Consider the following 23,987-nt stretch of genomic DNA (forward strand, 5'->3'; position numbering starts at 1 on the left):
TTCACTCTGAGGCTTTCAGCCACAAGGTGTCAGTTCAGCTCAAAGTCAGCAATTCAACATCATTGTGTAGTCAAGACAGGTTAAGAATATAGTACTACAATGTGAGTCTGTACTGTGAGGAACTTGCATTAAGAGTTTAATCTGTAATCACATTTCTCTCCATCTTTACTACCATTAAACCTTTATTTCAAATGATTATTCATTTAAATTTATTTGCTGTGAATTTTACTTGAATTCACTCATCATTTTTTGCTTTTCCTTATGTGTTAAGAATTGTACAGACTTTTTCTTTTCTTCCATAATTCATTCCTCAGATCAGGAGCAGAGGTAACTTTGAGGCACAGCTGTTTAGTGGTCCGTAATGATGAAAAGCAACAAAAAGCAAAATAATGCATCCCATTGTTTGGAAAGAATTATGAGAGCAGCTACACTACAGGTGATGTGGCTTTTTTCAGGTTTTCTGTAACCAAATCAGATTGGGCTGGGTGTTTAACTCCCTCCCCTGTACAGCTAAAAGGCCAAGTCAGCTGCCTTCTTGTGTGAAATCAATAATTAACACTCCTGTGAGCACAGCCTACAGACAGGCATCGGAATAGAAGTACTTGACCTGCTCCACTTCTCTCTTTTAGAAGGGTAAGCTGTTATGTTTTTCCTTGCTTCTCTGACTTATGAATTAATATATAAATCTAATAATGTCCAAAGGGTTTAATTTAAAACAATTTATTCATGTTTTATTGGATTACATTTCAGTAGCGCAATATAAAAAATCAATAGATTAACAAATGCATACATTAATCTTATTGTTTCGGGGGGGATTTAATATGCCAACAAGTTTGCCTTCACATACATTGTGTTGATGTTTTTTGCCATTGATATGGAGCACTTGGCTCCATGTTTTCATCTGTCAGACATATTTTTAAACCTTTTCTCAGTAATATTGCCATGGTTTAAAATCGCTAAATCACTTACGATTTTTTAGCAAATTTCCAAACATTGCTTCAAAGTTTATGTTTGAAATACTCTTTGAATTTTGTAGGTGACCGGGGTGATTGGGTGTGATTAAATGTGAGTGTGTGAGTTCTGGGAACCGTGCCGTATACTGGTACGCTCTATGCAGTACCTGGTCATCTGAAGGTTAGATAAAAGAATGGACTGTTATAGGCAATGAGAGGTTAATACTTGGCATGGAATACTTGCAATACTGCCAACACTGTGATATTTCAGACTACACCAATGTTTCACGTGAAAAAAAAAACAGTTTCCTGTGTAGTAGAGTCAAAGCATGGCGTTCAACTGGGAAAAGGTGAAGACCTATGAATCCACCATTAGAAATATTAAGCCAGAATATCTGTCCATCCAATTTCTAATCCCTTCATCAAAGTCGGGTTCGCGGAGGAGCTGAGTCTATCCTAGCAAGCAATGGGCATGCCAGGGCCAATTTTCCCAGAAGCCAATTTACCTACACAAATACAAATGCCACACAGACACCACCCCAGGTCTGGAATTGAACCAAGGACCCCAGACCCATGAGGCAGCAAAGGCTAACCACTGTCTCACAGTGCCACTTCAGTATAAAAAAAATGAAAGATTAAAGTACAAAATGCTTCCATTATGTACAGAATGTCGCGGCCATTGTAGTCAGTGTTACCCTTTCCAGCCTCCCCCTTGGATTTTGATTGGTTGGTGAATCCTCAGGGGTCATGTATCAACAACGCCCGCGCTATGTGATCGAGAGGCCAGCCTATTCCCTGCGTAGCTTTGATGAGGATTTCGACAAGAAGAGCCGAAGCTTCCCAGCAGCAGAGAAAGTGAAGAAACTCTTCAGGTATGGGGCTCCTCTTCATGCTAGCCCTCCATTGGGTACACTGAAGGTTACCAAGACCAAGGGCCACCCCCCTTGCTGGCTTGTAGATCCCTTTGTTAGGTTATTGGCCTCGCCCACCCCGCCCTTTCAATCGGCCTTCTGTATTGTCCTTGCCATCAATTCACATCTTCATCCTGCCTCACGGTCACACCCCCTGGAGCACATCACCAGTAACCTCAGTGCAGTCAACACTTCTCATCCTCCATCTCCTTCTCTCTCTACCTGCCTCCTTCTGCCTGCTCCACATTCAATTCACTTCACCTCAAAGTGTCTTTATTGTCAGGTTTTGTTTAAGTACATTTTCATCGATAGAGCCAGAGCAAGCAGAAGAGTAGAAATTACAACATATAATAATATAATTCCATGCCAGATAACTGAGATGTTACAAATACTACTGTATATGGACATTAAAAAGGCAATATTCTAATATTCATATTTGTACTTGTAGAGTATATTCATGTTGATATCAACTCAATATTAATAATATTGATTTAATTGTTGTGGAGTGATATTCATATTTATATTAATATTCACATCTGGAGTACTTTGTGAACATGTATATTATTGTCGGAGGCATGGATACTTTGTACACATGACCATGTAACAAGCTGTAATGAATTCAACTGCTGTTTCTGTGTGTTTCTTATGGATTACACTTGGTTTGGTTTCTGTGCTTGTCAATCTGGGGTGTCTGCTAACTAGTCAGTCTTGCCTGTGTGTCATCTGTCATTGTCCAGACTCACACTTTCCACACAGAAGTGTATCTCTGTATTTCCAGGTCTGTCTGTGCTGGCCCCCCTTACTGAATTTAGCCTTCACATTCTCCAGTGTTTCCCACACTAAATCCCACTCAGAAATCCCATCACCAGAAGGAGAAAAACATGATGTAAAAGATCCAGTCACAGTTGTAGCAGTCATTGAAAAGAGAACTAAAAAACTTTTGTTTTCTGCACCTAACAGAACAGCCTTACTTGTCTTTGCCAGGTGTTCCGGGTCTTGTCTGAAAGCTTTGGCCCTCAGACACTTCCCCATCCTTAGCTGGCTGCCCAAGTACAAAGTGAAGCAGAACCTTCTTGTGGATGTCATCAGTGGAGTCAGTGCAGGCACCATACAGGTTCCACAGGGTCAGTTTGAGCTTGTGAATATGTAGTCCAAGGGGGCACAACACTGGTAACTGAGAGCTACAGACCAATCTAGGTCTCTAAGAACCATGATCTACGACAGGCTTGTTGTAAAAAAAAATGTATTTAATCAAACAAGCCATTAGATCAACCAGTAACAAATCTAGTGGAATGAAAACTAGAATTAGAACCTGTTGCCCTTCAGGACTGGAGTTGAGGGAACCACATGTACTTTTGTCAAAAACACAGAGTTACAAAAGTCGCAATGAGAGCTCTTTGTCTTAACTTAATATTTTCAACACGTTATATTGCCCACTACCAAGGCCTTTTTTCTCATGACACAACTCAGCATAACTAAACAAGTTAAGTCGCAATTCTTCCACTATTGTCCTATGAGATTATCAAATAATACATCAGTTTGTATATTATTGTACGTTAGTCTATCTATAATCCTTCACATAATATCATTACATTACTGAAGTTGGAAAATGTACAAAGAAGCACAAAAATACCAAAGCAAATTAAATGCTGTGAAAGTCAAATCGCAATATAACAAATGACCAATACTTCATTACAAAGAGTTCTCCTTGAAAGTACTGAGCAAACACACATTCCACTTCTCTGAGTTTTCATTCAGAGGAAGAGTTCCAAGTGCTTCTAGGGGAACAGATTTACTGAAGGAAGATGATTAGTTAACTGTTAATCTCTAACACGATTAAATGAGATTGTATAGCCCAAGACCTGAAAAGTCCAGAGCTGAGATCCTTTCCATTCAAAATGTTTCTGATCTAGTCTTGTTTCTGATTGAGATATGAACATTGAACATGTCGTTCACAGGTATGGCTTTTGCCCTGCTGGCGAACCTGCCTCCGGTCAACGGCCTCTACTCCTCTTTCTTTCCACTCATCCCATACTTCTTCATGGGCACTGCCCACCAAATGGTGCCAGGTAAAATGTTCTCCTTGGAGGAGCAAAATAGAACCTCTGTTCAGACACAGAAGATCAAATGTGTGTCTCTCCCAGCTCTCCCTTAATTCCCATTTAACTTGGACACCCAGACAGGCGTGTACTTAAATTTTGTTAGTACTGCAGGAATGTCAAAAGCCCAGTGGGAGAAGTTACACCTACTGATATCATGTAATCATGAGATTCATTGTAACTATTTCACAGACTTTTCTCATTTTTTTTTCTGCAGTTCTTATTTAACATTGTCATAATGCAATATTCATGGGGAGCAAGGCTGTCTGCACAGCCACAGCACAATGTTTGGAACTGCTTGATATCAGAGGTAAAACAGAAGGATTTCCACAGTCTGTTAATGTCTCTTTGTTACATTGATATAGGTCCCCAGCAGTGGTTAATATTTGGATTAGGGTATTGAACATCGCAAATAAAGACATTCCCCCCACAAATGTGTGGGCTATTAAAATGTCTGCCTCTAAAAACCTTAAGTATCCACTTAAATGTCACTTAAATCCACTTACATTTGTGAACTATCATCAATAGTATCATAAGAAGCTAGTCCTTGTTAAATTCTGGAAATAGCTCCCATTCTCTTTGTCCATTATTTTAAATAGGAATATTCTGTGTGCCTATATATTATATTTCTGGATGATCACAGTGGCCTGATTGCAACTTAAATGCAGTTGGCACTGTGCTGTGAGTCTCTGCATTGCCTCACCATGAATCAGTGGATCCTGGCCCAACTTGGTATTATTGATACGGAACTTCAACTGCTAGGATGCATGGTACCAGTGGGAGTGTGGAGTTCTGTTGCTGATGCAATGAGAGTCCTGTTGCAGCAGACTCCAGTGTAGCTGTATGACTGTTTTGTAGGGTTAAATAGAAACATGTGGGGTTGGAGCATGGTTATTCTTGTTTTTATTTTTTAATTGTATATTATTGTGTTTAGGAAATTAAATTCACTAAAAGACCCACCTTCATATGTACAAGATATGTGTGCAATAAATTGAAAAATGAAAAAAAACCTAACCCCATTGAATGCTTTTGCAGATTTCTGAGTGTAATACTGTATAGTACAACAAAAGGAGCAAAAAGGAGCCCAGTGTTGGGAGCAGTGAGAAAGTCTGTGCAATTAAAATAAACTTGGAAAAAACATCTCAGAGCATGCAGTCATTCTGTTTGTGAACCTGGAGAATTCTGGTATACCTGCACTGCTGTACCTCACACTGAGACGGTCATGTGTGAGGGCTCCCTTCTGTAATCTACAGTCTACTGTGTGTGAAATTTGAAAAGAGCTCCTTCTCTGCAGGCACGTTTGCAGTGCTCAGCATTATGGTGGGAATGGTGTGCTTAGATCTAGCGCCCAATTCCCAGTATGAGCACTTCAACGCCACCCTCAACAGCACGGTGCTGGATGAGGAGAAGATGAACGCCGCCCGACTGCACATCTCAGGAACACTGGCCTGCCTGACAGCACTCATACAGGTAATCATTTACTGCCCATCAATTTTGAGCTAGCCAGTCTTCTTAAAATGTAAACATGAATTTCTCCTAACCGTGACAAGATTCTTTTAATTGAAGATTTTAACTTGTAAATTAAGTAGAGGGTGAAAGCTTTGATATTTTCTCTCTCAAGGATTGGAAATGTGTGTGTCTTCCAATGTAGATTTTACTCTCTCATTTTTTTTCAGGCTACTTTGCCACGTTACTTTTGTAATTGCCTTATATTACCATTTACATTTAAGACCACTGTGTGAGATATAACATGGTGAATGTCCTCCTTTGCATCCTTTTGTTATATTCTTTCTTGTGTTCTTAAACCTCTGCATAATCCTATGCAAGCGTACCCTGTAATGTAACATGAGGACAACATTTAAGGCCCCTGATCAGGTAAAAAAATCTCTTCTCGATGATAAAGTGCTTTATAAATCTAACTGGGGCAGTGTGGAAAAATGGCTAACAATGCATTAATTTCTATTGTATGGTGAGTCCAGACCCTCAATGTGGACAATGCTGTTGTAGTAGAGAATCTTAACAGGAGAAGATTGAGTGCACCAGCACATCTGGCTGCACAAACAGGCAACAACATTGCTGGAGGGTTATCCTGACATGACCTAATATCATATCCAATGAGACACTTCATGCCACAGAATCTGAGATAACCTCTGGAATACTGAGTCAGTACGCCCACGAATGACTTTGTTCATGAAGTTTGTCTGTTTGGTCAACTGATAATCAAATCAACCAAATCAACTGTTTAATCAAATGTATCTGTTTAATCAATCTGTTCAATCATGAATTTACCTGTTTAATTAACCGGAATGTGGACCAAAGGGGAACATGTTCCCGTGGAAACCAATGCAATAAAAACACCGGTGAGCGTGAAACAGGTGCTTTGCGGTCTTCATTGTGTCCATGTGGGCTTATCATCAGTGACATCAGCACCTTCCATCGACCGTGCTGTCATCCACAGGTGTTTACCATGGTCTCATCTGCACCCTTTTCAAATACCCTTGCTCCAGGCTGCATGGTTATACTTTATATTAGGTGAAAATACCTAATACGTAAAGTCCAGACAATCTTCTAATGCTGCACTTAGGCAAAGAAAGTAATTATTTTTCTTACGACTTGTTTCTATTGTCTTTTTGTGTGTTTTTTCTTGCTAAAGTTGCATGCCTTAAACGATTCTGTTACTTTTGAAATAAAGGACCAGAAAACTTTAAGAATCCCCCCTATCTGCTACCCAGATAAAGATAAAGACTGGTTGTGATTGTCTCTCACTTTCTGCTCCCTGCCTGTGCAGATGGGCCTGGGGCTGATGCAGTTTGGCTTTGTAGCAATCTACCTGTCCGAATCCTTCGTCAGGGGCTTCATGACGGCTGCTGGGCTGCAGATCCTCATCTCTGTCCTCAAATACATCTTTGGCATCCATGTGCCCCCTTACAGTGGACCCCTGGCTGTCATCTATGTGAGTCTGTCTCTATCTACATCCACTATGTGGCCTATCATCCAGTCTCTTTGACCTCATGCCTTAACCCCACGATGATAGCATCTACTTTATTTTATTAATTTTTTAATTTATTAATCTTTATTAATGTTTATTTGACTGTTGTCTAGTTGATTTCTGACAATCTGCAATATGTCTGAGAAGCACAAGGCAGAACTGCCACCAGTTTCCCTCTGCCGAGAACCATCACCAGACCTCAAACTGATGGAACATACTGTTTGGTTTGCTTCTACATACTATAGCATCACCCTCATCCTAACCTCAAATAATGTCAAAAGGTCTCTGAATGTTTAACATTGTGATGGGGCTAAGTGTGCTGAGCAGGTTACAGAAGTGATGTCATCCTCTGAAATCTCGACGGTGTAAAACTCTGCGGATAATAGGCCTGTGTGTCTCCTAGACTCTGGTGGATATCTGCTGTGGGCTTCACAAGACCAACATAGCTTCCCTGATCTTTGCGATAGTCAGCAGCGTGGCGCTCATCGTGGTGAAGGAGCTCAACGCACGATTCCGACACAAGATACCTTTCCCCATTCCCATGGAGATCATTATCGTGAGTAAAGGGACAGAGGACACGCACAAGGCTTCTCACAGGGAAGCTTCAACCTTTTACCATACAACAGTTGCTATGAGCATCATTACTCAACACAGCTGATGACATAAATGAAGTGTCAGCCTTGTATTCTTTTATTAGTTAGAAAGGACATGGTTTGCAATATATGATGCTTTGACTACACTGCACTTCTTCTGGCTATTGTACAGAATTCACTGAAACAGTTGTTTCCACTCAATTTATCAACTCATCAGCTGGTCCAAAACAATATACTTATTTATTTTTACAAAAGTCCATTAATTTAAATTGGGATTAAATTGCTTATGGTATTGTTTAGTAACCATCAAAATAGTCTAAGGATGTACAGTTTCTTTCTAACTAGACCCTACTGAAGGCTAGTGAGGCAAAATCATTGCATTTACTTCTAGTCAGTAAAGAAAAATGGATCTTTGTCATAGTGATGTTTTCATAGTATTTTAGCACTTTTACTATGGATTTAATTTAAATTTGTTATGTGTCCCTAGGTATGCTTCCCTTGCATTTTACTGCACATTACCATAGGAATGCAATGTGATTCGAAACTTATGATGCACATATAGTACATACTATATGTATAGTGGTAATGAAAAGATGATGGAGAATGAATTGAATGAACAAGATTACATGTAATGTAAAATTATTTTTTTTCTATGCTTTGAATGGACTATAATTGGTTCATGGCTTTGTAAACATGCCTATTGTAGCTCATGGTTTTTCTAGTGAATAATAAAAAACTAATAATAAGGTATAACAATTTGTTTTAAGTAGTGTTTACTATAGTATACTACAGAACTCTTGGTTCACTGTGTTAAAATCAAAACAAAGGAAAACAAAACAAAAGAAATGCAAAGTCACAGTAAATGGAGAAAAATACTATGTTAAATACACCATGCAAACATTTCCCTGGGGCCTTAATGAAGGATTAAATTCTGAAGAATATTTGTATAATATAATGTATAATACAAACATACACGAAACTTTTTCCTTTTTCAACTTGTATTTATTTTTTAGATCCCCATTTACCGGTCGTGTGAAGGCTGACGATTTTAAATTGCCGGATTTTTACCTTAATGCAGATGGCCAGTCACCCTGTGAGTCCGATACTGTGTCCATTGTGTCCATTAATCTCCCTCTGCTCTCTCAGGTGGTTGTAGCCACAGCCATCTCTGGGCCTCTGGACATGCCACAGAAATATCATATGGACATTGTGGGGCACATCCCTGCGGGGTGAGACTGACTGATTCCCATTTCTTCACAGACAGACTCTATACTAGATTTAACTAGATTTTTTATTGCCTTCCCTTGCTGTACATTTTCTTGGAAACACTTTAGTTTCTGAATAATGAACTCAGTTATAGAAACTCCATAAAGGCTTATGTGATCTAGAGTCCAGTTAGTATAATGCAACTTAAAGTGATTAATTGACAGTTTTGCGTCATGCTCACATTAGACTTGGACAATATAATGGATGCTGTTAATTTAGAGGATGTTAAATGGTATAAGGATAGATCAATCAACAATGGTACAAAATTACTTTAAGTATCCTGAATAGGCCTATTGTGTTTATTTTCTCCTTAATGATTCCAAGACTTTACTTTAAAATTCACTTCACTTATACTGTAGCAAACATGATCACTTCTTACAACTGATTCCCTTGCACCCCAACCCTCCAGGTTCCCGGCTCCCATCATCCCTGAGGTGAGCCAGTGGGGGGACATGATCGGCACCGCCTTCTCTCTCGCCATCGTTGGGTACGTGATCAACCTGGCCATGGGGAGAACGCTGGCGGCCAAGAATGGCTACGACGTTGACCCCAACCAGGTACACGCTGTCGGCCGGGGAACTCTAATCCGGGCAGATCGCACCCACGCTCTTTGCAGTGTCTCAAGATCCAGTGCAGGTTTATGTGTGAGATCACCGGCGCTGACCACCTAATGCTAGTTATTGTAACAGATTGTGCTTCGTTGCCTCAGACCGTTTAATGACAAAAGTTACTGCTATCTGGGCCTCTTCAGTGACAGGACAGAGGTTGTTTTCTGGACTCCAGAGATTTTCTCGTTCTAATATGAGTCATGCTGTTTGTCAGCTGTGGCCTGTAAATCAGTGGCACCAGTGCGCTTGTGTGACTTTGAGCAAGAGCTGCATTGCCCTTCCAGCTGATGCCTTAACTCTACCGCAGGATCTTGGGAGGAAAAGAAATGAAGAGGTGCTGCAGCACTGAGCTGATAATGGACGCCCCTGGGGACAATATAAAGGAAAACTGATCCTTGGTTGTTCGCTGTAGCATAATTTAGTAGCACAGAATCGCCAGTCCTTACAGAATGCAAGTGTCATTTGTTGGGTCAGCTGGAGTTCAATTTATATCAGTTAAACAATTTATGTAATATTTGTAGTGGTGGAAAGAAAGTGAGTTGAAGTCTCCTGTCCTTTGAATTTCGTTCACACCACTTCTTTCAAGCAGTCCTTTGATTTCTCTTTTTGTGCAGGAAATGCTGGCTCTTGGCTGCAGTAACTTCCTGGGGTCGTTTTTTAAGATCCATGTCATCTGCTGCGCCTTGTCGGTCACGCTGGCTGTGGACAGCGCCGGGGGCAGCTCACAGGTGAGCCCCAGAAAGAGCCTTTTAAATCCACACCCCGTTGTGCTCTTTGAGCTCTTTCCTTCTTTCAGTTCCCAATACGGGGCTCCATAGTCTCCGGGGAGGAGGGGCAGACTCTACGTTTTCTTCTTCCCAACCCATATCAGATCAGGTGTCAAGTGTCAAGTGTCAGTCAGCTTTTGCAAATCACGTCCTAAAATGTCCTTTTGCTCCTTACCTTTTAATTCTGTTTAATTTCTGAATGCCTGCCGCTTTTGTTTTGTTTCATCTTGAATCGAACTACCAGGAAAGGCATTATATAAAATTAAGGCTAAGCCTATTATGTTATCTAACACATTTTCTAAACCTCTGAAATAAACATACTTTAAAAATGGAGGTTAAGATCTTGTGGGGGATAATATATTCCCAATTACAAGGAAACAACAGATGTGGTATGATTAATGTTGTTAAATATTTGTATTAATTTGGTCCTTATTGACTTAATAAGTGCTTGTCTACCACTACATAATTATACCACTGTATAACTGTAGTGTAACAGAGTGATTCCTGATTTAATGATTTGGTTCCTCCCCCAGTTTGCCAGTTTGTGTGTCATGTTGGTGGTGATGGTGACAATGTTGGCATTAGGAGCATACCTCAAGCCACTGCCCAAGGTAGGACCAGAACCACTTGTGAAAGCACTTTAATTCCTAAGAGGAGTACTGTGAAGATTCTCCTTATAATATTTGACTTTTATAAAATTGAGAGTACTGTGGAATGCTGGGTAAAGCATGACTAAACATAAAAAAGTCCGACAGAAGATTAAGCACATTATGTAACAAGCCTGGAAAAGCACATTAGGCTGCTGAAGGAAACAAGATATCATATCCAGAAGCCCTTTATGTATTTTAAACAGTCACTCAAGATAGGGATAGTACACATTGCACTGGAGAATTGCTAATTTAACTAGGTAATTATAGACCAAAACATATGACTTCTAGTACATGTACTGTAATGTTATGAAACACTTGTTAGAACTAAACTACAGCCAATGTAACAGCTTCCTTCAAGAAACAGCTAGATTAGATCCAGGATAGATTAGCTACTGCATCACTACCAGACAGGACCAAATGGCCTCCTCTCGTTTGGAAAACAAAAAATGTCATACATATTTGTGTTAAGGTTTAATATGAATTAGGCAGATGAAGTTGTAAGAACAAGCAAAAATCTGTGAGATCACAAACGTCACATGAAGGACATTTCTAATAATAGAGCAAGTAGAAATATATCTTACTTTTGATGTATTTGTTAAAAATAGTCACATCCTATGAGGCATTTGCTAATTGATGTAATTAATGTGTGATGAGCGCAGTTCAATATGAATGTCTGCCTCTTCCCTGTGTCCCTGTAGTCTGTGCTGGGAGCTCTCATTGCAGTCAATCTCAAGAACACTCTTCTACAGCTCACAGACCCGTACTACCTTTGGAAAAAGAACAAGCTGGACTGTGTGAGTGATACGCATCTCATTTCCTCATAGATGTAGGGACTCCTTAGCCACAGCGTATCTTCCAGGACAGGTCAGAATTTGCTAACTCGTTTCAGTGTTGTAAAAAGTTTTTAACATCTAAGCCTTATAAATTAAGTGCTTAAATGCTAGAATTCTTTCCTGATAGTATGTGCCAGGGTTATCATAAGATGACGCACACAGTTTCATTCAAGAAGGGTGGGACGTTTTGGGAGTAAGATAAACTAAATTTGATAGCTTGGTTTGGGCACATTCAAAGCTTTTTTTTCCCCCAGTGATCATTCTGCTGTAGATCTGGAGAGTTAAGAACTACCACCTGTTTACAATTCTGCACTTGTACTGTTCTGAATGTGCACTTGTACTGTTCTGAATGCTGTACAGTACAGCTAAGTGCAAATAAAACGTGTTTTAATCATGTTTTAATGCAAAATCAAATCGTTAACACGTTCATGACATTCATGGCCCATTAAAAAGAGTTTGTGTGAAGTATTTCTAGATAGCTTTCCTTGAATCTTATCACATGTCAGTCACACTTGCCTTTGTCTGTGTTTACATGGCATTAAGTGTTTGAACAAGAGAGTCATAGTGCTGTTTTTCACCTCAGTATAAATGCTTACTGTATCAGATGCTAGGGTAGGCAACCTGCAGGAGTAAGCTTAGCTGTGTTAGTAGGCTAATACAAAGCCGTGCTTAAAAGTTCAAAAATATGCAGAATGGAATTAGTAACTTAATCTTGTATAAGATCATCATTGAGTAAGTAGTACCAGCAGAGACAAATACCCCTCATTTGGAAGCCACATCCAAAATTTCCTCATATTGTGGTCTTCAATAAGGTGTACAACCTGTAAATATTTTCTAGAGCCACAGTACAGTGATGTGAGCTTTAGATTCCATTCCAACCTGATTTCACTCACAGATTCTAAGGTAGGCAGCTTGGAATAGATAATGAGATAATGAATAGATTTTTTTAATGTGGACGACAAAGAGGTTTATAGCAGTCAAGGCTTGGACACAGGAGAGAGCATGTCTCTCTCTCTCTTCCCTCCCCTCTCTTTCTCTGCAGTCTGTCTGGGTTGTGAGCTTCCTCGCCACTTTCTTCCTCAGCCTGCCCTATGGAGTGGCCATCGGGGTGGCCTTCTCAGTACTGGTGGTGATCTTCCAGACACAGTTGTGAGTGTGTTTGAATTGTCATTTAGAATTTTTTCTTAGTATTTTTAATGCTATAAGGAATATGCATTCCATCCTGATGCATTTCTGATCCTAAAATACAGACAGTTGTGTCCTCAGACCCTTCAGAAACTATCTCCTCTTGCTAATGATTGCTGGCTCTTATATAACCATCCATCCATTTTCCAAATGCTTCATCCACTTCAGCGTAGTGGGGGAGTTGGAGTCTATTCCAGCAAACAACGCATGCAAGGCAGGATACACCCTGGACAGGATACCAATCCATCACAGGACACACACAGACACATAAACACTGACACACCCACACACCCACCAGGGCCAATTTTGCCAGAAGCCAATTATCCTACCAGTATGTCTTTTGGACTGTGGGAGAAAACTGGAGCATCTGGAGAAAACCCACAAGAAACATTATGAGAAAATACAAACTCCCCACAAATGGCACTCCAGGTTCAGAATTGAACCCAGAGCCTCGGCGCTGCGAGACAGAAATGCTAAGGCTGGTAAGAGGCCACCTGGGAGTAGTGCTGATGGGAAGGATAAGATAAGAAGATTATTACATATACAGCATATATAGTATTCAGATCTGCTGACTGACTACTACCTGATACAAAAAGGAGCAGACGTAAAGATGTAAAGAGGAGTCTTTCTGTGTGCCTTTACAGCCGAAATGGTTCAGAACTGGGACAGGTCCTGGACACAGACCTCTACAAGAACCCTAAAGTGTACAGCAAGGTAGGAAGAAAGAGCATTGAAACAATACAGTCTGTAGGGTATTTATGTAGTGAACTGCAACATGATGAATGTTTTGTGAGAGACTCTATCCAGTCACAATATACCAACAACTGTCTGAGTTTATTTCTAGTTTGCAAAAGGAGCTCATCATAAAAACAACAAAAGATGAGTTTTCCTTAACTATTTGAAAATTGCTGTTAGCTTGCAGCTTCGTACGACGTTCTCAACGTCATAAATTCATCAATTAAACAGTGTGTTTGCTTTGATATGTGGGGCTTCTTTATTCTCTCATGCTTGATCAAAATGACTTTTCATTCTTGCAGGTGAAATACATCGAAGGGGTGAAAATTGTTAACTATTGCTCTCCTCTCTACTTTGCGAATGCAGAAATATTCCGCCGAAAAGTCATCAAAAAGGTAAAAACAGGTTTCCCGATTAATAATTCGAGTTTAATAATTCAAAGTTTCGAGTTTGGCCACAGTTCTCTTTCTGATGGACAACAGCACAGAAAGGCTAGATGCTGCTCAGTACAAAGATTGTGCTGCTCTTAATGACAGATTATCAAAGAAAGAGAATCACTAAAAAGGTGAATCTCTTTGAGTTATGTGGCACTCCCTCCACCCAGTTTCCACATCCTCTTTATCCAATGGATCCTGACCCAGCAGACACAAGCGCAAGACAGAATATGTCCTGGATCAGATGCCAGTCGATTCCAGGGCACTCACATACAGGTGCACATAGGAACAATTCAGAGATACCACTTACCTATATATGGCTACCATTGTCCAAATAAAGAAAGACAAAAAATGCACACCTCTGTAAAACCAAATGAAAGAACAACCTCTTAGGCGTTTTTACCATTTTCACTCCAATATATTCTGTATTATTTTGTAAGTTAAGTTTCCCTTTATGAGAAATCCATGGTGGCTCTTACAGCAAATAAAGGCTTGTGGTTGAAAGTGAATGATTTTTATTTCATGCCATGTGTTACCATGAACAGTACTGTTCCTGTATTGTTTTGCATGTGTTTCGACAGACAGGGTTGGACCCTGGGAAAATGCTCCTTGCCAGGAAAAAATTCCTCAAGAAGCAACAGCAGGAGATGAAAGATCAGAAAAAGGAGGAGAAGAAGTGGAAGAGGAGTTCTCTGGTCAGCATGAAAAACCAGGTGTGGATAGCCAGGGAGAAGAGGGGTCCCCCAGTCTAGGCAGGGTTAACCTTCCTGTCATCAGGTGGGATCTACATGACCACAGGAAGCTTTGACAGCACACTGAACTAAAAAGAAAGCAAAAAGTGAGACTTAAAATTTCACAAGATGTCAAAAAGGCAGGCCACAAAAGGTGCATGTTGAAGAATGGCACTCGGATAGGCAGAATAGACCGCTTAATGGCTAAACAATTACAGTACTCTGATAGATGTGTCGAGTTGAGGGCTTCGTGCTCATGTCTGAGATGTTGTCTCTCAGCAAAGTATGTTTCAGTCAGAGCAAGCCTGAAAATACCGCGCCTTCCCATCAACAACTATTAACAACAGCTTTTCCAAATGTTATCTTATTTTGCTCAAATACAGCTTTGCAATGTTTTATGCTAAAAGTTTCCTGGGATATATCGAGGCACAAGCAAAGTTCATTCAGTCACAGGCAGACCATGTTAAAACCATGTTAATTATAAGGATGAGGTGGGAGAAGACATCATAGGATACAGTCTGCTTTTGAGCAAATGGCTTTAACATTCTTCTTGTCTGTTCCTGGGTGCTGCTCGAAACTTCCTTTCGTTTTCTCTCACACAGACCACCTCATTGCAGCAGCTACAGAATGACTTTGACAATGTCGGCTCCACCAAAGGCAGCAAGCTGGAAGACAGCCTGTCCCCAACCTACGTCAATTTTAACTGCAGTGTGATAGAACTGAATGAGCCGGGCCCACATGACTCACATCTCCCTCCAATCCCGGTGCTTCCCCCACCCCCGCCTTTCCACACCCTGATTCTGGACCTAGCAGGAGTGTGCTTCATCGACCTCATGGGCATTAAAGTCCTCACCAAGGTGCTGGCTTCCCCGTCCTCCCTATGTTCCAACACACCGCCACACACAGACAGAATCTCACTGGGGCTAGAATAAATCTCTACTGAGCTCAAGGGATTTTCGATACATGTACAGCCAGTTTGAAACAGTTACTTCGTTGTATTTACCTCCTCAAAAATGTCTAGTGGGCAGGTGTGAATAGACTTGGCTGATCATCACAGCCACTTGCACTGCACAGACAGAAAGTGTGGACCTCCTCCGCATGCTCTCCTCTGTCAGAATTGTTCAACATATGACATGAGGTGAACCCCACAGGGCCTTACAGGAAAGTTAGCAGCTACTGGAGGAGGAGCATATCTCTCACAAAACTGGACATTTCAAGGTGTCCAGCAGCTCCTAGGAGTCACTGTTGAGCAGGAAGCTGAGAATATCCAGACTGAATGCCTCCTTTCTCCCCACCCTAGTAGGACTCAGACAGTTTTGTGCTGCCACATGGAGAGTCTTGGTCATGGTTGGCTAATGACACAACCTACTGAGACACCTAGAGTATAGGGCTCAACAAGCACTCCATGCCAGCGCCTTTACCAGCTCGGCCTTCAGAGCTGGTCAGAGCTTCACTCAGAGCTCCTTTATCTTTATAACAGCAATATTAAAGTCTCTTTAAGGTATTTGCTCTTCAATGTTTTCTAAAGGACCCTAATGTGTATTTTTAGTGTAACAACAGGCTTAAAATTGATAGCAGTGTTGTAACTTTAATAATATAAAATTTCATTTTCATTTGCCGATTTTGACCAATTATGTCAAAGGCAACTTTAAAATAGAAGGAACAATTGATTCTTTAAACAACCTTCACACGTTTTGTCATACATATGAGTGAGATCAATTTCATCTTAAAAATTAATTCCTTGATCAGTTAATCAGTTCAATTGACAGAGGAAACAACTACAGTCCATGCTGGTATGCTTGGTATGAGTTGTAATGTAAGAGACATTCAGATGGCTCTGATATCAGTAATGAAGATGTGTTACATGCAGGAAGTCTATACGACATTGACCAACACTGACAAGATCCTGTGGGAGAGCTTTCCCATGATGCTGCAAACTCACTATTGAACACTATAACCCAATACATCCCACTAGAGTTTCACTGGGTTCATATGGAGGCTGATCCAATGCTTGAATATTGTGCGAATGAGGAAATGCCTGGCTCTGTGAGTTGAACCATATCGTGTCTTTGGCTGTCATGTTGCAATATTAAGTGTTAAGAGAACTAGCTACTAGATGTTCTCCAGATAACTCCTGGCAGTGAGATGATTGGAACTGAGCTTTAATTGCACCCTATAGTTCCCTATTACTCCTCCACAATACCGGTCTTGCTAAATTAAACAGCACTGTGCTAATCGCCATTGATAGACATGGAGTTATCAGCAAAGCCTAGATCAAATCTCACTTCATCACAGAAATGATGTCATTTTATGTGATGTGATCAACAGTACCTCCCTTCGCTGCCCTATACTACCGTGTAAATTGTGACTAATGAGTAAGGATTTGCTTTGTTTCCCTGTCTACAATGGTACTCACTGTAGTTCTGTAAAACCGATTGCAAAAGTGTTGAAGAGGAATGCCAGAAAACGATAAAATAAAGTATCTTTGAGATAAAAATCAGAAACATTTAGATGACGAAAGGGAAATAGTTGATGTTTTAAAATGGATATTTAACTTAGGTTTTTACCAAAGAAGAAACTGACAACATTGAGGAAATAAAAAGTTCTATATGAAATAGGACAGCCTTGAAGTGTTAAAGGAAGTAGCAATATGTAAGATAAACACATGTTGAGAACCTGATGGTATTTTACCAATTATATGTAGGGAAACAGGAGATGCTGTTCGTAGTACATTAACAAAACTACTCCAATAGTCAGCCGACAGACATTGTGTGCATTGATTGAAAAATTGCTAGCGTGGTGCTCAAAACTATACCAAGTAAATTTAGACCAATAAACAGAGTTCTATTTTGTGCTTAGCTAATATGATTTCTAATATAACAGCAGAAGAGGACATAAACCAAGCATGTGAAAATATACTTAGATTTTCTAAAAAAAATTGAGATTATCATAAAATAATACAGTCAAATTGTAACGTGTAAGTGTAAAAGGAAATTTATCCATTTGGGTTGAGAACTGGCTAACAGATATAAAGCAGTGCAGATAAAAAGTTAATGCTCAAAATGGGGAGAGATCATAAGTGGAGTACCACAGGGATCTGTGTTAGCGCCATTTCCTACTTTATTTCAGTAATCAGGTTCTGGCATTGTTTGTAAACTAGTTACATTTACAGATGACACCAAAATTGGAGTACTAGTAAAAATTGTATATCCTACAAAGAAAAATCAAAGGGATATAGATAGAATTCAAGACAAAATATAAATTAAGAATCTTTTTTAGATTTAGGGAACCAATGAGTGGGAAGAAGCTGCTTATGAAAAGACTTTGGTGTAATGTTGATTTCCATTTTGTACACCACGTGCAATAAAAAAGACAGAAATGGAAGATACAGCATTTAAAATATATTGTATATAGTTAAAAATGTAGAGTTAGAATAAGCTTACTGTTCAGAGGGAAGAACTAAGCACAGCACAACATAAAGACTCGCTTTCCTTTCTCCCCTGTTTGCCGCCTTGTCTCTCTCTCTGTCGAGAATGTTGTTTGCTTGTGTAGTCTGTTTGCATGATCTCTGGCTCTGTCTCTGTGCATTGTAGTTGCACCAGCTGCTCCTGAAGACAGGCAGAGCAGCATACACTCATACACTTTCCAGGCATTAGAACATGCAGACTGAAGCACAAGTTTCCAGGCGATGTCAATAATCTAAACACAACCAAAGAGAAATTATGGCTCACAGATAAAAAACAAAAACAAAGAAAACGTTAACAGGTTGCTTGTTTTGTATTCATAGAGGAAAAGTTTTATAGGTATCACCACCTGTGAAAGACCTTCCGGATTTTGTACAAGTGGAAAAAATATATATTTGATTTTTCCTTGCTGTACCTAGGTAGGTTCAGACATTTACAAACATTGGGAGTATATTGTTCTGGAACAAAACCCCATTAAGGACTTTGAGAATGCACTGTAGATCTTTATTCACCAATGGTGAAGTTCTCTTCCTTTTTATTTCTCTTTACAGATGAGCTCAAGCTATGAGAAGTTGGGTATCAGGTTGTACCTGGCGAATGTTCAAGGTAAGGCGTTTTTCTTGCTTTGCTGGCGGTTTTGTTGACATGAGGCCCGACTACAGGGAAATCAGGAAATTTTCAACCACAGGAATGAATTTTTCTTTCTACTTGTTAAACATGTGGGAATAAAAGTATTTTTTAAAGTTTACTACGCAACATCATGGAATTGTTTTTTTTATTTTTTACTGTTGAAGCTATACATTTGAGACATTGCTGTAAGGTGATGGAGGGTAACTGGGAAATTTAGCAGCTGTCTTAATTGTAAGGGTGTCCAATTCTTCACCTGGATGGCTCATATGTCAGCAGATTTTCAGTTCTACCTCTGCCCTCTGATTTTAACTGAATGTTCTTACTGCTTATTGTCTTACATCTCTGTTTAAAAGTTTTTTCCGGTATTAAGGAATCAATTGATTGCAAGTGATCTAGATATCCTGTTTTAGAAAGGTTTAGACTACACCTGTCCTGGACTGGACAGCATTGTTCTGTCATGCTTGTACGCACCTCTCATTCACAACTCTTCCAGTGTGAATTCAACACAAGACTGTCAAAACACAGAGCCACTTTTTCTCAAACCTATCAAGCTAGCCGGAAAAGGCAATGAAAGGTAGTATATATTTACGAGATAAGAAAAAGTTTGCTTTATGATTGGACACAATCAGGTTTTTGTCTGACAGCATGCGCTTTGTTTAACTTTGGAGAGTTATGTGATAATGAAGGGGTTACTCAATCTGAAAGTTAAAAGCTGTGCACTTTCTTTCTTCTTTGTGCTTTTCAAAGCCCTATTGCCATGCAATACCCACATCAAAAAGTAATCACTTTCCTTTTTTGTTTTCATAATCTTTCTGTCACTGACTTCTTGCATGCTGCTTTTAAAGTTTCATAAGTTTTGTTTATCCACTTCAAGAACTACATATAGTATATACTTAAGAATATAGCTACTAAAAGACGTCTGTAGTACTTCTGCTTCAGCATGCATTGTCTACACGTGAAACGGAGACATCTTATTAGACTTTAATACACCTGGGAGCTTTGGCAGTCACACATTAAAAGCCCTGTTGTGCCTTGGCCTCACCTTCCTTGTTCATGGCTCTGTGTCCGGCCACACTGTAGCTCAGGTGTACGAGGAGCTGGAGGCTGGAGGGGTGTTTGAAGAAGGAAGTTTGGACCCCAGTCATCTCTTTCTATCTGTTCATGATGCCATACTTTTCTCTCTGGACAAAGCACAGCACAGCACAAAAGACCTGGACAAGGTAGGACACATTCTAACACTCTTTATACTGGCTTGCTCTCACAAACCACAGCAAAGAGCAAAGTTAAGCGTGAAATGGTGCAAAAGACTAGAAAAGACCAGCGGAATACACGCAGAAAGAACCAGCTGGGCAAAGGCATTTTATATTATTCAGTGTGCACATTAAAACTATCAAAAGCACATCCATTCAGTGTTTTTCTTTTGATTTGAGGACAGCTTCTTTGGAATTTGTTGGTACATAAACCGATCAATTATAAGCAGCAAGCATATTGTGTTTTGGGGAGAGAAATTAGGTGTTGAACTAAATATTAATACCTGAAGAAAGAATCTATCTGAAATATTTTTTTTAAATATTACAAAGCATAGATATCCTGTCGCTGTTGTGCAAAGATTCTGTTTGTTGCTACTTGGAAATGGAAGTCACCATTGTGTGCTGACCTTACAGTGAACGTGTCAGGCCAAGCCAGGCCGGGCCGGGTTACAGTCTCATTTATTCCTTGAAGCCCACCTGAGCGGGTCTGTGTGTGAGGATAGCTGCTGTCCTTGGTGGCATGACACAGCCTTGACTCAGCGCCATGGAGTCCAGCCAGCTCAAACAGCAGTGCAGCGACTCTTCTGAACCGAAGTGCTGCTCCTTATGGGAGAGAAGCTGAGCAGCCAGTGACTGTCAGGGCACAATAAGTCCATTGTTGTGTCTCTGACTCATGTGTGCTTTTGTCCACAAACAATTCCTTTTTTTTCGTTGTTATCTGTACCAGAGGATGTAAACTTTTGCGGCCTTGGAAAATGGAAATGGTGTTTAATAAATCCAGGTCAAGTAAAAATCAGTACTGAGGTTACAAGTGACATTTGTTTTTCCTGAAAATTGGTTTTCTAAAAAGATTGTGTTCAGAATAAATTTACTCATCTCACTAAGACATTTTTTTAGAATGGAAAATGTCTCTAAAATCAGATGCAACCAAAACACCCAATTCTGGAAAAGGGAATGTTGGTCAAATTGAAGACTGTTACAAATAAGTAACAAATATTGTCACTTGCAAATAAATAGAATGAAAGAAATTCAGACAGGTTAGAAAACCTCTTTAGATCTAAGAACAGTGCCTGAAACACCTTTAGGAAATGTACAAGTCATTTACTCATGTAATCTGTCATTCATCATTGAATTTTGTGAAGCAAACACTTAAAATGGGGTGTTCTGTTCTTCAGGGTGATACAGAGAGGAAAGAGCTGGCCTGTGACATTGAGGAAGGGCAGACAGATTTGGAACAGGTAAGAGATAGTGTTCAGTCATCTTTTTTTTTGTTTTCAAGTCAGTCACAAATAACAAAGGGTACTTTTGTGAAAAGGCACATCATAGACTTTCAATTAGACAAGCAGAACTCTGTTACTGTACTATGACCCACAGCTTGATCATAATACACTGTGAAAAAAGATCCTACTGGAAACACAGTATAATTCTTCTGAATAAGCTAAAAAGAAGACGTCCCTGTTTAGCTCACACTATTGAATGTCAGATCAGACTTGTGAAAAAAATTAATAGATTCATGCACTTGCACAAACCTTTGCTATTTATACTGTGAAATCATAATTTACATATATTGTTGGTCATGTAATGCAATTTTAAATAACGAACAAACATTTCCCTTTGGTCTGAAGGTACAGAACTCTATACAAGAGACATCAAAAATAAATAATTAGTTCTAGACTTGTACTGTAGCTACAGTACTGTATGTGAATGTTACTTAGGTGCTTTAATTTGGGTTGTGCTGGTTTGAACTGAAGTGGTACAGTAAAGACAAAACGATATATTTTAACATGTCAGTCATTGTTGTTCTGTAGAGGTCTCATGCTGTGCCTCTCGGATACTTAGACATGGATGTGTAGAATGTGTAGGATAGCAAACGTCTATCACTTCTAATAAGTAGTGTTTTGTCAAGTAATATTTAACAGACATTCATGTCCTGATGGAAATCCTTTTTAGATTATTCAAAGATATCCACAAAGCAGCTCTATTCATTTTAAAGACTTGTTGGATGCATTTACATCATTCCTGTCATTAATCAAAGTGAAACACCTGCTTAACAAATCACTGTGCCGCCACACAGCTTTTACAGGATCTGTTACAGAACATGGTAGCCATGGTCACATTCATAATGCAATACTGTACAGCGCACCTGCTGAAAAGGGCAGTATTTAAAAACCCAAGGGGAATGTCTTGTTATTACAATCAATTTATTATCCAATGCTCATTAATACTGCAGGTTATTTTACTGGACCAATTTGGAGTAAAATTAATTTCTCAGGTGTACAAATGCCCGTGTTCAACCCAGAAACCGAACCCACAATCTTTCCATTCAAAGTCCAGAAGGCACTGCCTCACAACTGCTACCCCAGTTGGGTAATTGCTGTCTCCAGATTTGGTGTCTTGAGAACAAAACAGTGATATTTTCATTCACATCATTTTATATATAAATATACAACCACTAAAGGAAAAAAAAAATATAGATCACTGATTGTCAACTCAGGTCTGGGGATGCTCCATATCTGTTGTAATTAAGTTATTGATCGAATTATGTCTTCAAGACCCCTGTTGTAATAAAAAAACTTGAAGATCATGTGGATGCTCAGATACAGGAGTAAAGATTACTGGTGTTAATTAAATTGTGGCTATGAGCTTACTCTGATTTGTAGGTATTGATCTGTTTTGTTTTTGTTCCTGTTTGCTTGTTTAGGTGACACTGGTGTACTGTCGGTAAATATTATAGTATAAATCCAAGGCAATTGTATATTGTTAGAGGTTAGACAGTTTCGTGTTTTGTGATGGAAGTTTTTTCACACTGAAGCAGAAAGATAGCCCACACCTGTCTCAGGAGGATCTGAATGGTTGTAGCAAATTTGCACTTCTTGCATGTTTTATGGTAAGCTGAGTCAATTTAACCACTCTCATATCAACGCCTTTCTTTGGTTTTGACAGGAAATGTTCTGAAGGGCGTCCAAGAACAGATGGCTTCTCAACTTCAGACCGACAAAGGGGGGTAGAAAGTTTGAGTAGGTGCTCAGTAAATGACCACCCAACCCACCCTGCAGACTCTCACGTGGACCTTAATAATGAGCATGATGTTTGATTACTATAATCAATTGTAGTATAAGCTCAAAAGACAAAACAATTTAGAAACTTGTGGCTTTGACTATATGCAAATCTTACTAAGTAACTCCCTACAAGCATTCTCTGCTTTTATTTCTTCACATATTAGCATGACACTTTTTGCAAAAACTATAGGGAGGGAGTACTGATAAATGGAATATATTAATATATAGAATACAATTTAAAGAATCTGTTCTATCCTGGCTATAAAGTGAAGTCACACGATTCTGTTAAATGCAAAATGCATCTTAGTTCGCTCAAGTAGTAGACACTTCCGCTGGAATACTGTTTATACAGAGACTTTTCCTGAAAGCTCAGTTTTCTTGTTTCTGCCTATTATTAATTAGTGAAGTAGAATCACCTGGTGATATGTAATTAGCTTCTACATCTTTTCAGCCAGATCATGTTACTTTTCAAGCTCCACAAGGGTCTCCATATGCACATAGTATGCATGAACAAACTACTGTATCCTTTTTCTCACTGTACAACTGGCTGTGATTAGGAATTTGTGGTGGCAGCCCAGTTTGACCTATAACATGCAAATAAGTTATATGGCTTGCACTTTTACTTCTCTCTCAGAAGTTAGAAGAGGAAATCCAAAGATTGAGACCTCAGGCATTATCCCATCTTCAAAGACATCACTAATGTTATACATTCACACATGACTCTTTCACTCAGTGCATGAAGTTAGGAAAACTCTAATGCAGACACCCACCCAAGCTGTATCCATGCATACAGTATTTCAATTGCTTTCAGTTTGGTAAAGACCATACGT

At 39.5% G+C, this 23,987-nt stretch overlaps 1 protein-coding gene across 1 annotated transcript; it reads left to right on the forward strand.

Annotated features, from left to right (window-relative positions):
* The first annotated feature begins 1,700 nt into the window (after nt 1-1,700).
* LOC148830883 (solute carrier family 26 member 9-like) lies at nt 1,701-22,823 on the forward strand. Its single transcript, XM_088919986.1, has 20 exons — nt 1,701-1,825; nt 2,849-2,988; nt 3,823-3,933; nt 5,258-5,433; nt 6,752-6,916; nt 7,356-7,508; nt 8,692-8,774; nt 9,221-9,368; nt 10,034-10,147; nt 10,720-10,797; nt 11,535-11,630; nt 12,712-12,818; nt 13,499-13,568; nt 13,892-13,984; nt 14,605-14,736; nt 15,357-15,611; nt 18,770-18,824; nt 19,929-20,068; nt 21,274-21,336; nt 22,800-22,823. The coding sequence occupies exons 1-20, from the start codon at nt 1,701-1,703 to the stop codon at nt 22,821-22,823; spliced, it is 2,328 nt and encodes a 775-aa protein (XP_088776112.1).
* The last annotated feature ends 1,164 nt before the right edge of the window (nt 22,824-23,987 follow it).

The sequence above is a fragment of the Atractosteus spatula genome, chromosome 7, assembly GCF_055471065.1.
Source record: "Atractosteus spatula isolate fAtrSpa1 chromosome 7, fAtrSpa1.hap1, whole genome shotgun sequence".
Taxonomy (NCBI): domain Eukaryota; kingdom Metazoa; phylum Chordata; class Actinopteri; order Semionotiformes; family Lepisosteidae; genus Atractosteus; species Atractosteus spatula.

Bases quoted from the DNA above. Each gene is read 5' to 3' on its own strand.
- LOC148830883 (XM_088919986.1), top strand. From the start codon at position 1,701: ATGTATCAACAACGCCCGCGCTATGTGATCGAGAGGCCAGCCTATTCC. The intron at 1,826-2,848 runs GTATGGGGCTCC...TGTCTTTGCCAG, and splicing joins AAAGTGAAGAAACTCTTCAG to GTGTTCCGGGTCTTGTCTGA. The intron at 12,819-13,498 runs GTGAGTGTGTTT...GTGCCTTTACAG, and splicing joins GTGATCTTCCAGACACAGTT to CCGAAATGGTTCAGAACTGG.